The sequence below is a fragment of the Carlito syrichta genome, unplaced genomic scaffold (assembly GCF_000164805.1).
Source record: "Carlito syrichta isolate Samal-C Ts95f unplaced genomic scaffold, Tarsius_syrichta-2.0.1 Scaffold301909, whole genome shotgun sequence".
Classification (NCBI taxonomy): Eukaryota; Metazoa; Chordata; class Mammalia; order Primates; family Tarsiidae; genus Carlito; species Carlito syrichta.
This window is the reverse complement of record NW_007246005.1, coordinates 263,704-277,992: the sequence shown is the minus strand read 5'-3', so window position 1 is coordinate 277,992 and position 14,289 is coordinate 263,704. Positions and strand designations below refer to the sequence as shown.

At 51.2% G+C, this 14,289-nt stretch overlaps 1 protein-coding gene across 1 annotated transcript in view; it reads right to left on the bottom strand.

The window, feature by feature from the left end:
* The window catches only part of DCHS1 (dachsous cadherin-related 1), a 20,143-nt gene extending 9,461 nt beyond the window's left edge, over positions 1-10,682 (bottom strand). Inside the window, exons 1-9 of the mRNA XM_021711187.1 lie at positions 8,898-10,682; positions 3,506-3,694; positions 3,177-3,408; positions 2,802-3,038; positions 1,424-2,449; positions 1,004-1,197; positions 725-821; positions 461-618; positions 6-280 (exon numbers count right to left, since the gene is read on the bottom strand). Coding sequence (XP_021566862.1) covers positions 6-280; positions 461-618; positions 725-821; positions 1,004-1,197; positions 1,424-2,449; positions 2,802-3,038; positions 3,177-3,408; positions 3,506-3,694; positions 8,898-10,682 — 4,193 coding nt within the window. The remainder of the gene's footprint in view (positions 1-5; positions 281-460; positions 619-724; positions 822-1,003; positions 1,198-1,423; positions 2,450-2,801; positions 3,039-3,176; positions 3,409-3,505; positions 3,695-8,897) is intronic.
* Positions 10,683-14,289: the final 3,607 nt, after the last annotated feature.

The following is a 14,289-nucleotide window of genomic DNA, read 5'->3' as shown; positions in this document are numbered from 1 at the left end:
CGCGCCACGCCGGGCCCGCCTCGAAGTCCAAGGGCCGCGCCAGGTACAAGCGCCCCGAGGCCGCGTCCAGCGCGAAGGTGCCCTCGGGGTCAACGCCGCCTACCAGCGTGTAGGTGAGTGCGCCCACACCTGTGGGCTCCGGCGGCGCTACCGAGCCCAACAGGGACCCGGGCCGCAACCCCTCGGCAGCCGTCACCGTCAGCACGACGGGCACTGGTGCCGCTGGGTCGAGCTCTGCGAGATCCGGGGGCGGCTCAGCCGAGCGAGAAGAGGGAAGCACCTGTTTTGGACCGCGGAGGATGGAATTAAGAGGACCTGAGTAAAAGGGAGCCCGGACCGGCTCCCTGGGCAGTAGGGAAGGGAGGTCAGAGTAGCCTGACTGGAGAGCCCAAGGACCGCATTAAGCTGGAGCTACTAGAGGGAGCCTGCAGCGGCATCAACGGGAAGTGGGCAGCCATACCTGCACCAACAGCTGGAGGCTGGCACTTCGAGGTGGGTTGCCTTGGTCGTGAGCGCTCAGTGTCAGCACATAGTGAGGCCGTTCTGCTCTGATCAGGGGCGCTGCAGTGAGCAGCTCCCCCGAGTGAGGATGCAGAGAGAAGAGCTCTGAGCCAGGACCTGGGGACAGGCAAAGGAAGGGTGAGGGCTTGGGGCCCTTAGCTGGGCAGGCCATGAGAGCATGTGACGACCCTTCCGGCCCGATCCCCTTCTCTCCACCCCATACCAGTTAGTGTATACAGGATGGTCCCATTCTCCCCCTCATCTGGATCCTTGGCCTGCAAGGTCGTCACCAGTGTTCCTGGAGGCACGCGGTCTGGTACCTGTGGGGACACAACATACCTACAGTTACCTCCTTCCTGCTCTTCAGAAGACTCAGGATAGTTCCCCTCACCTGTGGGCAAGCAGAGTCTCTTTTCTGCTCTCACAGCTACTCCAAGAGCCAGTCTTTTCTCACCTACATCTACAGCTCCATGGGGAGACAGGGCCTGGCCACTTCACACACCTGTACAGGGAGGCCTCCGCCAGCAGCTCCTGAAGCCTGCAGAAAGGTGGGGCTGTTGTCATTGAGGTCGAGCACTGCAATGTGCACGGTGCCTGTGGTGCTGCGGGGTGGGTTTCCCCCATCCTGCACTTGCACCAGGAGCTGGTAGCTGCTCTGCTGCTCGCGGTCCAAGGTTTGGAGTGTGGTCATTTCTCCTGGGGGTGTAGGATAGATATCATGCACGAGATATTTAGGAATGCAGAGCCTGAGACTCTGGGAGTTGGGGTTGCGGGTATAGGAGGGAATGCCAGGGCTGAACTCTAGGCTGAGTCCTGATCCTCAGAGCCAGGATTTGGGCTGGAGGCTGTGCATCCTGTCTGGGTGTTCTACCAGTTTGGGGTTAAGGCTGTAGGGTCTCAGAATCTGGGTTCCAAGGCTCACCAGTCTGGGGGTGGATGCGGAAGGCCTTGTTGTCTTCAGAAAGCTGTCGCAGGCTGTAGGTCAGGCGTCCGTTGGGTCCCGAGTCTCGGTCAGTGGCAAAGACCCGGCCCACAGTGGTCCCTGGGGGCTGGTTCTCGGTCACAGCCAGGAAGGTGGGATCCTCAGACAAGCGGGGACTGTGGTCATTCTGGTTGAGGATGCTGACTCTTATAGTGGCTGTGCCTGTCTGCTGCCCTAACTCAGCTTTGAACCCAGACACTGCCATTACCTTCAGTGTGTACAACTCCTGGGCCTCACGGTCTAGAGCTGCCCGCACCCATAGCCACCCGCTCTGTGACTCCAGGCCAAAGGGGCTACTTGCACCCTCTGTTGCAAGGTGATAGGTGACAGGGCCCCCATCTGGTGCCTGGGCCTGCACTTGCAGGACCTGAGTTCCTGGAGTGGTGCCCGAGGGCAGGTCCACACGGTAGGTAGGGCTGTTGAATTGTGGAGCTAGACCACGGGTCCCCACATCCTGTACTATCACTCTCAGCCGAAAGTGGCTGGTGCGTGGTGGGGATCCCCCATCCTGGGCCTCCAGCTCCAGCTCATGTGCTGGCCCTCCTAGGGGCCCCAGAGGTCCCATAAGCCGTACATGGCCTGTGATGGGGTCCACAGTGAAGGCCCCACCACCCCCAGCAAGCAGAGCAAAGGTGACTCGACTGTTAACACCTGAGTCGGGGTCCAGAGCCCGCAGTGTATAGATGGGAGTCCCTGGGGCAGTGTTTGGTGGCAGCAATACTGTGTCTTCAGGTGCAGGGAAGGCAGGGGCGTTGTCATTCACATCTTCCAGCAGCACACGCACCCGAGCTACAGCGAAAGCCGGGGGCACTCCACTGCCTGCTCGCACCTCCAGTTCTAGCACTGGTCCCAGCAGCTCCCGGTCCAGAGGGCGAATCGTCTGTAACAGCCCTGAGGCTGCATCTAGGGAGAAGAGTCCTTGGGGATCCCCACCTGACAGGGCAAGGGTCACAGGTGCCAAGCGACCTGGGGAGGAGGAGAGAAGGGTCGGGAAAGAGATAGGGGGGCACTTTTTGATTCAGGGCCCAGACTCTGATCCCAAGAAGGGCTGGGTAGTTGCCCATACCCATGCCTTTCTAAGTATTCTGAGGAGGAGTAGGGATTAGCGAAGTTGGTTGGCACTAGAGGGGTGATACCCATGTGCCTGAGAATGAAGCAGAGAGCCTGCTCTATGCCTCAGGAGGTGCTGAGCATTGGTACCCGAGTGTTTTGTATTTAAACTAACTGTATGATACTCTAGGGGACCTTGAGATGGTGCTGGAGGGCTATATTGGAGTATCTGGGTGTGACACCAAGTGGGTATAATGCCAAATGATACCTGGTGGGTTGTGTGCCTGGACTATGCCCACACTGGTGGCTGGTGCCACATCTTCTGGCACAGAAAAAACATACTGTAATTGCTCAAATATGGGTGGTGTGGGGGTTCCAGGCACAATGCTGATGTTGACTCGGGCACTGGGTTCTGCCTGCAGGCGACCTCCATCTTGAGCCCCAATCTCCAACTGCACCACAGAATTGGCCCGTCTGACCAAGGGCCAGGCTACCGTCAACAGCCCTGGGAAGAAGGATAGAAGCAGAAATATATAAGAAAACAGAATAGGGCAGGAAGGGTTATGGAATAAGTGGGTAGGACATCATTTAGGCAGGTAGGGAGGGAGGCCTAGCAGGCCTTGGGAATGGAAGTGATCCTCACCTGAGTGCTCATCCAAGGCAAACAGTGGGGGGCTATTGCCAGACAGGATGTGGTAGGAGAGTTGCCCATGGGGCCCCTGGTCGGGGTCATGGGCACGCACCCTCAGCACAGCTGTGCCTGGTGGACTCTGGGCACTCAGACTGGCAGCATACTCCCGTGGATAAAACTGAGGTGGGTTGTCATTCTCGTCTGATACAAATACCTTCACATAAACCATGGACTGGAGGCCTCCCTGGTGGGACATGCAGTCATAGGTCAGGTGGGCCTCATCTGGCCCTGATGAGTTCTCTACCCCAATGTTCCAAACTGCCCATGATCTGCCTACTCACCCCATCCACAGCTGTTACTGTGAAGTCGAAGCTTGAGGGCCCTTGGTCGCGATCCAGCATCCGGGTCGTGCACACATCACCACTGTGGGCATCGATGCGAAATGGGGGAGACCCAGAGGCCCCAAGTCCAGCACCCAAGGAATAGGAGAGAAGTCCAAATGGGCCACTATCCGCATCTGTGGCTGTCACCTGAGGAGAAGCTTGGGTGAGTGATGCCCTCTCTTGTTGGCCAGGAAAGACAGAATTAGGGGGCAATTAGAAGGAGCAGCTGGTGTTCAGTCTCCGTATGGTGGACACACAGAGGGATGGATAGGACATGGACCAAAACCCAACCCCAGCCCAGACCTCACCACACAGATTCCTGAGGGCCTCTGGTCACACATTTTTGTCAGCAGGCCAATACATAACTTTGTCTGATGTGTGTTTCTGTTTAAAGACATCTTATTTAATAAATATTGTTAATTGTTGATTCATTAACATTGAACTCATGGCCAACTGCCCTATAACTCACGCTTTAACAACGGTTATCTGACACATATTTTCTCCATGAGACCCATCACAGAGCCTTCTTCTGCTTAGGAATGCTAGATAGCACGTCAGTACTATACTTGGGGATCATTTTAAACAGCAAAATCACCCTAAAAAAGCACAAAAATACAAAAAATGTGGCAGTATATAGACCTCAAAAAAGGACACTTGTTTACAGTATAAGAGCCGAAACAAGAAGGCAGAGCTTCGCCTTTTTCAACCTCAGCTGGGAATATGCATGTTGAGCAACTCAGACTTTTCATCCCTCTGTGCATGTCCAGAAATGCCACAGGTATTGATTTTAGGGTTATAAATAAATTTCAGAGAGCAAGTGAATTTACAAATAATGAGAACCAACTATACTTAAAAAGAATGCTAAGGACCTCAAATTCCAGGTGGATCCAGGAAGTTAAAATCTTACCAAATCTCATAATTACCCCAAGCAAATAACTCACTGGCAATGGAATGATTGAGACTGATGTTATAGGTCTGATTTTTATTGAGCTTGACCATTACAGAATGGGATCTGATTAATACTGGGATTTGATCACTATAGGGTCTGCTCTATGGATTTATGAGTGTGGCTCATGCACCTTCAGAATAGGACAGCACCAGGTACACAGTAGGTGCTCTATGCATATTTGTTCATTGAGCAAATGGAAAGTCTGATTATCCAGCTTTGTGACAAAACCTTCTTTCATACTAAGTTTTACACATCGGGTGCACATTATGCCCTCAACAGTGGGCTAGCTGGTACTGACTGTTGTAGCCTGTGACAAAGTGCTCTTTGTGGATATAGGGACCTCAAGGTCATGATATACTGCAAGAGGAAGCTTGAGTGTTCCCCTTTCTCAGTCAGAAAATGTGCTCAGAAAGAAAGCTAGCCAAGGGCTTCTGATTGTTGCCCGGGCCCTTGATAGAAATGATCTGTGCCATTGTTTACCCTCCTGAAAGACATTAAGACCCTGCCATGGCTGAAGCCTGGAAACAGTTCCTGCTCCAACTCTTTACTGTGGCTGTGGGCCCGGATATCCCAGGAGACAGACTTCCCCCTACATGTTATTCTGGCGGGCAGCAGCACAGCTGCGGCACCATCTTCAGAAGCTGTTAAAGACCTTTGCCCTCTGACTCGCTGCAGGAGGAAAGCAATAAACAGTGGTCGGGGGAAGTTGTCAGGAAGTGACCCCAAAAGGCGCAGGGGCCATTGACTGGAAATGACCAAGGCAGCAGTGAATTTCCTGGCCTGCGCAGCCCCTGCTCAGAGGTTTCACTGCAAATGTCAGCCTCCATTTTCAGCAGGTTCTCAGTCCAGATTCTCATCCGACTGTGGTCAGCTCCCTCTCCCATGCCCCAAAGTTAAAATAAACTTCACCCATCTCTGCCTGCCCCCACCCTATCCACTGCTCTCAGCAGATGCATCAATTGAAGGAGAAAAGAAAGACCCTTATCTGTGAATTCTCTGAAATTCCTACCAAACTCCAGACCTACTGCATCCATCCTGACCTCCTTCCTAGGCGTACCTCCTGCTTTGACTTCTTGACACTACACTCTCCTGCTTCTCCTCTCACTGCTTTGCCTCCTCGCAGTTTTCTTTCATCTCTCCATATCTGCCTGTTCTTACACATTTCTTGGTCCCTGGATTCTCTCCATCTCCTCTCACTCTAACACTCTCTCAGGACCTCCGCTTTCACTTCTGTGTGCTTTCACCCTATACCACTCCTCTGAGTGCCAAACCTGTATGTCCACATGCCTGCTCAACATCTCCACTCGGATGTCCCACAGGCACCCTAAATTCAACCTGTCCAACACTAAACTCATGATTATTCCAAACCTTCTTTAATGACTCTTCCATCCACACAATTGCTCCGGCTAGAAATTAGTTCTTCCCTTTTCCTCACCTGGTTTATCAGTCAACCAGGGACCAAGCAATTCTTCAATATCTTCCTTGTTTTTCTATTGCTTTCCATCACCATTATCACTGTTCTGGCTTAGGCCTGAGTTATCATTCTTCTATTATAATTCCCTTTTTATAGGTGTCTGACCCTCTGATCCATACTCTGCACCAAGGTTTCTCCAAATTGGTGCTAGTGACATTTGGATCAGATAATACTTTATTATGGGGACTGTTGTGTGTCATAGGATGGCTAGCAGTATCCCTGGCCTCTACCCACTAGATGCCAATAGCATCTCACCCATTGAAACAATCAGAAATATCTCTAGACATTGCTAAATGTCTCTTCTGAGGTCCAAAATTGTCCCCCAGTTATGAAGCACTCTTCTACACTGACTACCATTTGAGCAAACAAATCTGAGCATACTGCTCCTCTATTTAGAAATCTTCAAGGATCCCTATAGAAAAAAGCTCAAACTCCCTGGCTGGGCTCCTCACTGTCTGGCCTTCCTGCACAGTCTCATCCCCCACCCTCCCATCTCCCATCTTAATCTACAGAGATCCTGAGCTCCTGCTGGCCCTTGAATAAGTCAGGCTCCCCATGCCTCTGTGCACATCACCTTTGCTTGGAACCCTTCTCCTCCCGCTTGGTCCCCTCATAAACTCCTGTTCATTCTCTAAGTCTCAACTCAAGACTCAAGAGTCCCTTCCTTTGGGAAGACATTCATACTGCCTATCTGTACCATATATATATATTTTTTTTCATTCATTTAGGGAGAACATATATCTCCCCAAATGGAAATTTTCCTCTTGCAATAAAAATATTTTTTTGCACATGAATCTCCCCTCTAAACTATAACCTCCATGAGATGGGGGAGGGTGTGACTCATTCATTACTGTATTCCATGCCCCTAATACAGTGACTGGCACATGGTAGACACTCAATAAATTTATACTGAATAAATCAAATAGTAAGACTTCTTGTAAAAATTATAAATTCCCAGTAGCCATTTTTATCCCTACTTCCCTATGATTACTAATAGCAAAAGCTGTAGGAGGCCAGGTTTGGTGGCTCAGCCTGTAATCCCAGCACTTTGGGAGGCCAAGGTGAGTGGATTGCCTGAGCCCGTGGATTCAAGACCAGTCTGGGCAACTTGATGAGACATCGCTACAAAAAAAAAATTAGCTGGGCATGGTAGTGTATGTCTGTAGTCCTGGCTACTTGGAAGGCTGAGGCAGAAGGATCACCTGAGCCCAGCAGGTCAATTCTGGTGTGGTCGTGAGTGTGCCACTGCCCTCCAGCCTGGGCAACAGAGAGAGACTCCAACTCACCTCAAAAAAAAAAAAAAAAAAAACCTCCAGGAAACCACCCGGAGAGTTGCCCTCTTGCCTCAGGCACTAGGGAGGGAAGCAGTTTGGAAGCCAAAGCCCATTGACCCTGGCCAAGAAGGAGAGTATACACATGGAAGAGTAGGTGGTGGGAGTTGGACGGCAGCAGGCAGACAAATATCCAGAGTCTGGCTAGGAAACAAGAGGTTAGCCAGGCCCAGCACTAGCCTGGAGTTTTAGGCCACAGACAGCCCCTGAGGAGAGGCTCAGAGGTCTGGTAGACTTGGGAGACATAAGGAGGCCAAAGCACTTGCCTCCTAAGAGGACTCCTTGCCTCCAGTCCTCTCTCCTGCAACCATCCTCTACAGTGTAGCCAAAGTAGTCTTTCCAAAAGACATATCAGATTTGCTTAAGAGTCCTTCTTTGGCTCCCTAAGATTTTTAGGATAATGTCAAACTTGTGACCTGGCCCCTTTCTAGTATCTTATCTCGTGATCCCCCAGCTCTTTCTCAAAAGCACAGCTGAGGCCAGTCTCCTGAACACGTCATGGTGTTTGTTCAGCAGCAATTTCTCTAGGCCTAGTGTCTCTGCATACCTCATATTATTCATTTCACAGAGTTCCATTAGTTCTTCAAGGACTCTCCTTTTGGCTTCCACAGCACTTTATATGCTGCCTGCTGCAGCACTAGTTACTGGTGTATCTCCTTATCTAGACTGGAACCTGCCTGGGAACAGGACCTCTCCTTTCTCTGTTCTCTGGGTGAGCAAAGAACCAGGCTTACAATGGGTAAATAAATCCTTGAATGTATTAAAGAAGGAATGACCTGTTACTCACCCCCTGATCCACTCCATTCTTCACCCTTAAAGCCAGTTAACTAACTTAGAAAACAACAACAACAACAACAACGACAAAAACCAACTAATCATGCCCTTCCCAGCTCAAAGAAGTTCAGCGACATCTTTTGCTTTCCAAGTAAAGTCCTAACTCCTCACAGCTTGGTGTCTCAGGACTTCTGCAATCTGGCCTCAGACTGCCTCTCCAGTTTCATGTTCCCTCCATTTCTTTAGGCTGACATGCAGCCAGTCTGTGTCTTCCTCAGCCTGTCAAGGGCTCCTGCCTCTTCTCCCGAGGGGCCCTCCTGTTCTGAATATCAGGATCTCATTGGAGAGTTCTTGTTATCACGCATCCTCATGCCTGAGTCCCACCAAGGCTCAGCTCCAAAGGAATTTCTTCTAGCACAACCCAACACTGGACGGCTAGGCATGGAGGACTTCATAAATGCTGGCATCTTCTTTGGGGAACAGGAGCCACATGTGCTTGCAGAATCTCCATCTCTGCCCTGTGGAACAGCTTTGAGACTTTACAGAGAATCTCTTACTTCCTGACACCACAAGACACTTTCCCTCAGTATCCAATCTAAATCTTCTAACTCCCACGATCACCTGCCTCAGCTCTTGCACCTTGCTTTCCCTTCTTCTCATTAACCCTCACTTGCCACACAGATTTTGGAGCTCACAAGATAGAACTGAACCCTCTGGCCTGTCACCATCACAGAGGCACCTGCAAGGCTTGGTTCCTGCTCTGAGGTCCCCTGGGGCTCCCGGACTCCCACAGCACTATCCTGTTGTGTGGGGCCCACCCACCTGCAGGAAGCAGGTCCCAGGTTGGGTACCCTCAGGCAGTGAGGCATTGTAGAAAGTCCTCTGGAACTGGGGCTCATTATCATTCACATCTTGGAGGGCCACGCTAACTGTGGCGGAGGAGGTTAGTGGGGGCAGACCTCCATCCGTGGCCACCACAATCAGCTGTGGCTGAGGTTCCAACTCATAGTCCAGTGAGGCAGCTGTGGTGATGATGCCTGAAGTAGGGTCAATGGAGAACCAGCGAGTGTGGGTGCCAGGGGCTAGGCTATAGGTGACCTGGCCATTGGTGCCTTGGTCAGGATCTCGGGCCATCACTCGCACTACGAAACTGCCAGGCAGGGCTACCTCAGGCAGGGGCTCAGGTCGGTAGAGTTGGTGGTCAAAGGCAGGTGCATTGTCATTGACATCAGTGACATGCAGCACAAAGGCAGCCTCGGCCCGTAGTGGAGGTGAGCCTGAGTCTGTGGCTGTAACCCGCAAGTTATAGGCATCCTTCTCCTCCCGATCCAGCTGCCGTGCCACGCACACCAGGTAGATGACACTGTCTTGGGTGCTTAGGGCAAAGTGGCCCTCTCCACCCTCCAGGGACACGTTGACATGGGCAAAGTCACCATCATCTGGGTCTGATACAGAGATGCGAGCCACGAGCTGTCCAGGAGGGGCGGCCTCAGACACTCGGGGGGAGCCGTCTGCACTCAGGAAGATGACAGTCATGGAGGGCTGATTGTCATTGGCATCTCGCACATGCACAGTCACAAAGGCTGAGCCCAGCTCAGGGTGAGCCCCGCCATCACGTGCTTGCACCACTAGCTCATGGACCCGCCGTTGTTCAAAGTCCAGTGGCCGCTCCAGCCGCAGCAGTCCTGTGTGTGCATCAATGGAGAATGGTCCGTCACCCTCACTCTGCCTCCGGTTGATGTCATAAGTCACAGCCCCATTGGCACCAGCATCAGCATCAGATGCAAACACCTGCAAGACAGGACTGCCGGGGGCCAGGCTCTCAGACACCACAGCGTGGTAGCGGCTCTGATTAAAAGCTGGGGCATGGTCATTGATGTCCAGCAGTGTCACATCCAGCAGGGCCTGCGCTCTCCGGGGAGGAGAACCACCATCATAGGCCTCCAGTTGCAGCATGTAGTGTGAGCGGTTCTCTCGGTCTAGCTCCCCAGTAACTACCAGTTCAGGCACCGGAGCCCCATCTGGACCGGGGCGTGTCTCCAGCCGGAAGGTCTCTCCAGCCCCATCACCAGACAATGCATATCCCTGGGTTCCCAGGCGCCCGGCATCTGCATCACGAGCAGGATCCAGTGGGTAGCGGGTTCCAAAGGCTGTGTGCTCAGGTACTTGCAGGGCAGCCCGAGCCTGTGGGAAAGCTGGAGCATGGTCATTGATGTCAGTCACTCGCACTGTAACCTCCACAGTGGCACCATCAGGAGTGACTGCAGTGAAACGGTAGCGGTCCCGCCGCTCACGGTCCAAGACACGGGCTGTACGGACAACTCCACTGTGCTCATCAATGGCCAGGTCTGTGCCCACGCCGCTGCCCTCCTGGGCAGAGATGAAGTACATGGGAGGTGCTGCCGTGCCTGCTGGAAGCCCCGCACTGATGTCCCCTATCAGTGTGCCCGCTGGCTGCTCCTCATCAATCTGCAGGTCCAGGCTCCCGGCCTGACCCCAGGCGCCTGGCACTCCAGCCCCCAGCAGCAGCAGCAGTGGTAGCAGGAGGAGGGGCCTGGGGCTCTTCATGCCAGGGCAGGAAGACACACTGCCTGGCTCCTTCTGCATGACAGGCGTAGTCCAGCTGTGGCCTGGGCTCTAGCTCCAAGCCAGGCTCTGGGCCCAGTTTGATCTCAGGCTTTGGATTAGATCCAACTGGGCCCCTGGCTCCAGCTCAGGCTCCGTGCCCTGAGAGAAAGCAGAAGGAAACAAGTCATGACAGGGGAGGGATCAGAGCACCAGGGATGTAGGCCACACCGACATTCAGACATGCTTAGCACCCCCACAGGCCCTTGTGTAGCCTCACAACTTTCTCAGGTCCCAGGGCTCTCTGTCTCAGGAATCCAGTCTTTCCCTGGAGGTCCCCATCCCATCCTACCCTGAGCCCCTCTCTTCTGCTTCCTGTTTTTCAGGTCTGAATGCCCACATTCCTTCTTCCTTTTATCTCTGGACTTAAAAATATAGCCAATCTTCTGTCATTTTCTTCTAATCCAGAACTTACCCCTTCCAGCCTTCATAACCATGTGCTTGTAACCTTGCCTGAATTGTCAACCTTTTCCTTTCTGCTCCAGCTTTCTATCAGTATTAAAATGTTCAAGTTGCTCTCTCTCTCTCTGTATATATATTTACACTATATATATGTGTATATATAATGGATAAATATATAGTGTGTACAAACATACACATACAAACACACACACACGCACGCATACGTATATACCTACACAAACATATATATATTCCCTCAGCCCTACTTCTCTCTCCATCCAATGACACCCTGAGCTACTACTATGCAGAGGCACAGGGGATACCACAGTCAATAAAGGAAACAGTCCCTGGTTTCATGAAGTGTACAGTCCAGGACTTGAACAAGTAATAACAAGACTGATAAGGGTCATGGAGGAGATGTACAGGGAACAAGGAGGACATATAAGAGATGCTTAACAAGGTAGGCAAGGAGAGGTTTGCTAAGAAAGTGGTATTCAAGTCAAGATCTAAACAATGATTTGCTGTTAGCTAGGCAATGGTGGAAAGAGAAAGGAGATATAAAAAGGAGAGAAGAGCATTCTGGAAGAGTGAACAGAATGTGGAAAGGCCTAGAGTCCATAGTCAAGGAGGGACTGAGAGTGTCTGGGGGAGGGTTGGGGGGCACGTCTATAAGGCGTAGTGCTAAGGGCAGAGGGTACAAAATGAGTGAGTATCTTATAGCCACACCAAAGATTTTGACATTCTCTTAAGGGCAAGTGGAAACCACTAAAGTATTTCAAGGGGCCAGGCACAGTGGCTCACGCCTGTAATTCCAGTGCTTTGGAAGACCAAGGCAGAAGGATTGCTTGAAGCTTGGAGTTTGATAATAGCCTGGGCAGCCGGGCTTGGTGGCTCAGCCTGTAATCCCGCGCCTTTGGGAGGTTGAGGTGAGTGGATTGCCTGAGCCCGCGGGTTTGAGACCTACCTGGGCAGCGAGACCTCATCTCTACAATAAATCAAAAAATCAGCTAGGCAAGGTAGCACATGCCTGTAATTCCGGCTACTTGGAAGGCTGAGGCGGAAGGATCGCCGGAGCTCAGCAGGTAGAGGCTGTGGTGGCCAGGAGCAGCCATTGCACTCCAGTCTGGGCGACAGAGTGAGACTCCAACTCAAAAAAAAAAAAAAAAAGATAATAGCCTGGGCAACATAGCGAGAACTTGTCTCTACAAAAAATAAAAATAAAAATAAAAAAATAGCTGGATCTGTGGTGTGTCCCTGTAGTCTCAGCTACTTGGGAGGCTGAGGTGGGAGTGAGCTATGATTGTGCCACTACACTCCAGCCTGGGTGACAGAGTGAAACCCTAAACTAATGATGGTGATGAAGATGATGATGATGATGATAATGATAATGCATTCCAAGGAGGAATGCCATGATGTGACCAACATCATGTGAAGATCACTATCACTGCCCCTTGCAAAACATGGAGCATGCAGATAGGACAGTTAGGAGGTGCTCGTGAGTGTCCAGGTGATGACATTGCTTTGATGGTAATCTGGAAGAGTGTTAGCAGTGAAAATGGAGAGAAATGGATAGTTTTATGGGGCTTAGGAGGTGGAACAGGCAGGGCTAGGTGACTGTTTGAAGGCAGAGGAAAAGCAAGTGGGAGAAGCCAAAGATGATGGGCAAGTTTTTGGCCTAAGCTACCAGCTGGACAAAGGTGTCCTTAACTGGCCATAAAAAGAGAGAGTGAACCAGAGAGGGGTGGTGCCTCTGAGTCTAAGTGGAACCAGAGTTTTAAATGCTGCTACAGTTCAAGCAGGAGAGACCTAAAGCCCTAAGAAACCTCTAGTGACTGAGGGCAGAATCAGTGGTGAGGTGGGAGAAGAGGCTGAAGACGGGATGCAGTTGCAGGAGGGAAGAGGTACATTCAGAAGCCACCACCCTCTCTGAAAGGTTGTTTCATTTCCCCATGTTCTCACTTCTCACATCTTCCTCCCTCTGTGCAGTGAGGCTTCCCCTCTTATGGCATTGCTCTCACTAGGCTTCCAATCATCTCTATGTTCTACACCCAATGGACACCTTTTATCTTCCTGTTACTGGATAAATGTGGAACACTGAAACACTGATCACTGTTCCTTGAGGCCTACTCCTCTTGGTTTCATACTGTGACCCCCACCTTTTATTTTCATCAGGCTTCTCCGCCCACTCCTCAATCTCCTTCACAAGTTCTTCATGTCAGTCCACTCCTTCACAATTAATGTTCTTCAGGGCTCAGTCCAGGGCAGTGTCCTTCCCCTCTCCACAAAAACTGGGTGACCTTATCCAACCCCATGCCTTCAATTCAAATGTATCCATCGTTTTTTATGTACATCCATTTTCTAATGACTTTCTAATCTCCATCTCCAGCCCTGGAGAGCTCTGGAGACACATGTCCAGTCATATACCGGACTTTAAAATGTATCTGCACTGTCCCCTCAAACTACTTTCCTCTTCCATTTCCTTTCCTGTGAACACAGCCACCATCCATCCAGGTGTCCAAGGCTAGCAATCCAGGAGCACTACTTGCTTCTTTGCTTTTCCTCAGTCTTGGTTTTGAATTAGTCATTTAAATCTAACAGTTTCAGCTACACATGTTTCAACTCCGCTTTTTCCTCTTTCCTCTTTGCACCAAGCATTGCCATCTCTCTTTGTGACTCCTACGACCGCTCCTTACTGGTCCCCCTGCCTCCTGGCTTAGACCCTGATCCATCTCCATATGACTGGAGATATCCACACAAATCTCACCAAGCCACTCCTGATGAAAGGCTTCCACTGGTTCCCCATTACTGACAGCAGAAAACAGCTGCCCCTCTACAGAAAAGAAATGCACATACACAACCACACAAACTAGCGGCTGTAGCTTCAAGAGGTTCATGGACGCTAGATATAGAACTTCTGACCTACAAGACCAAGTCCAGCCTTCTTAATGTGTCTTCATGATCTGAGCCCTGCCAACCTCTCCACCACCCCCATCTCTGCTTCCCCCACCACACCCTGCATTCCAACATAAAACATATTACCATGCTACCTCTCAACTTTTTGCCTTGTATATGCTATTCCCTTGTCCTGAGATATCCTCTAAAAACCCTCTCCACGTTGCCACCTCCTACTCAGATTTCAGTATCTAGTTCCAATGTTCTGTCTTCTGTGGAATCTTCTCAAACACAC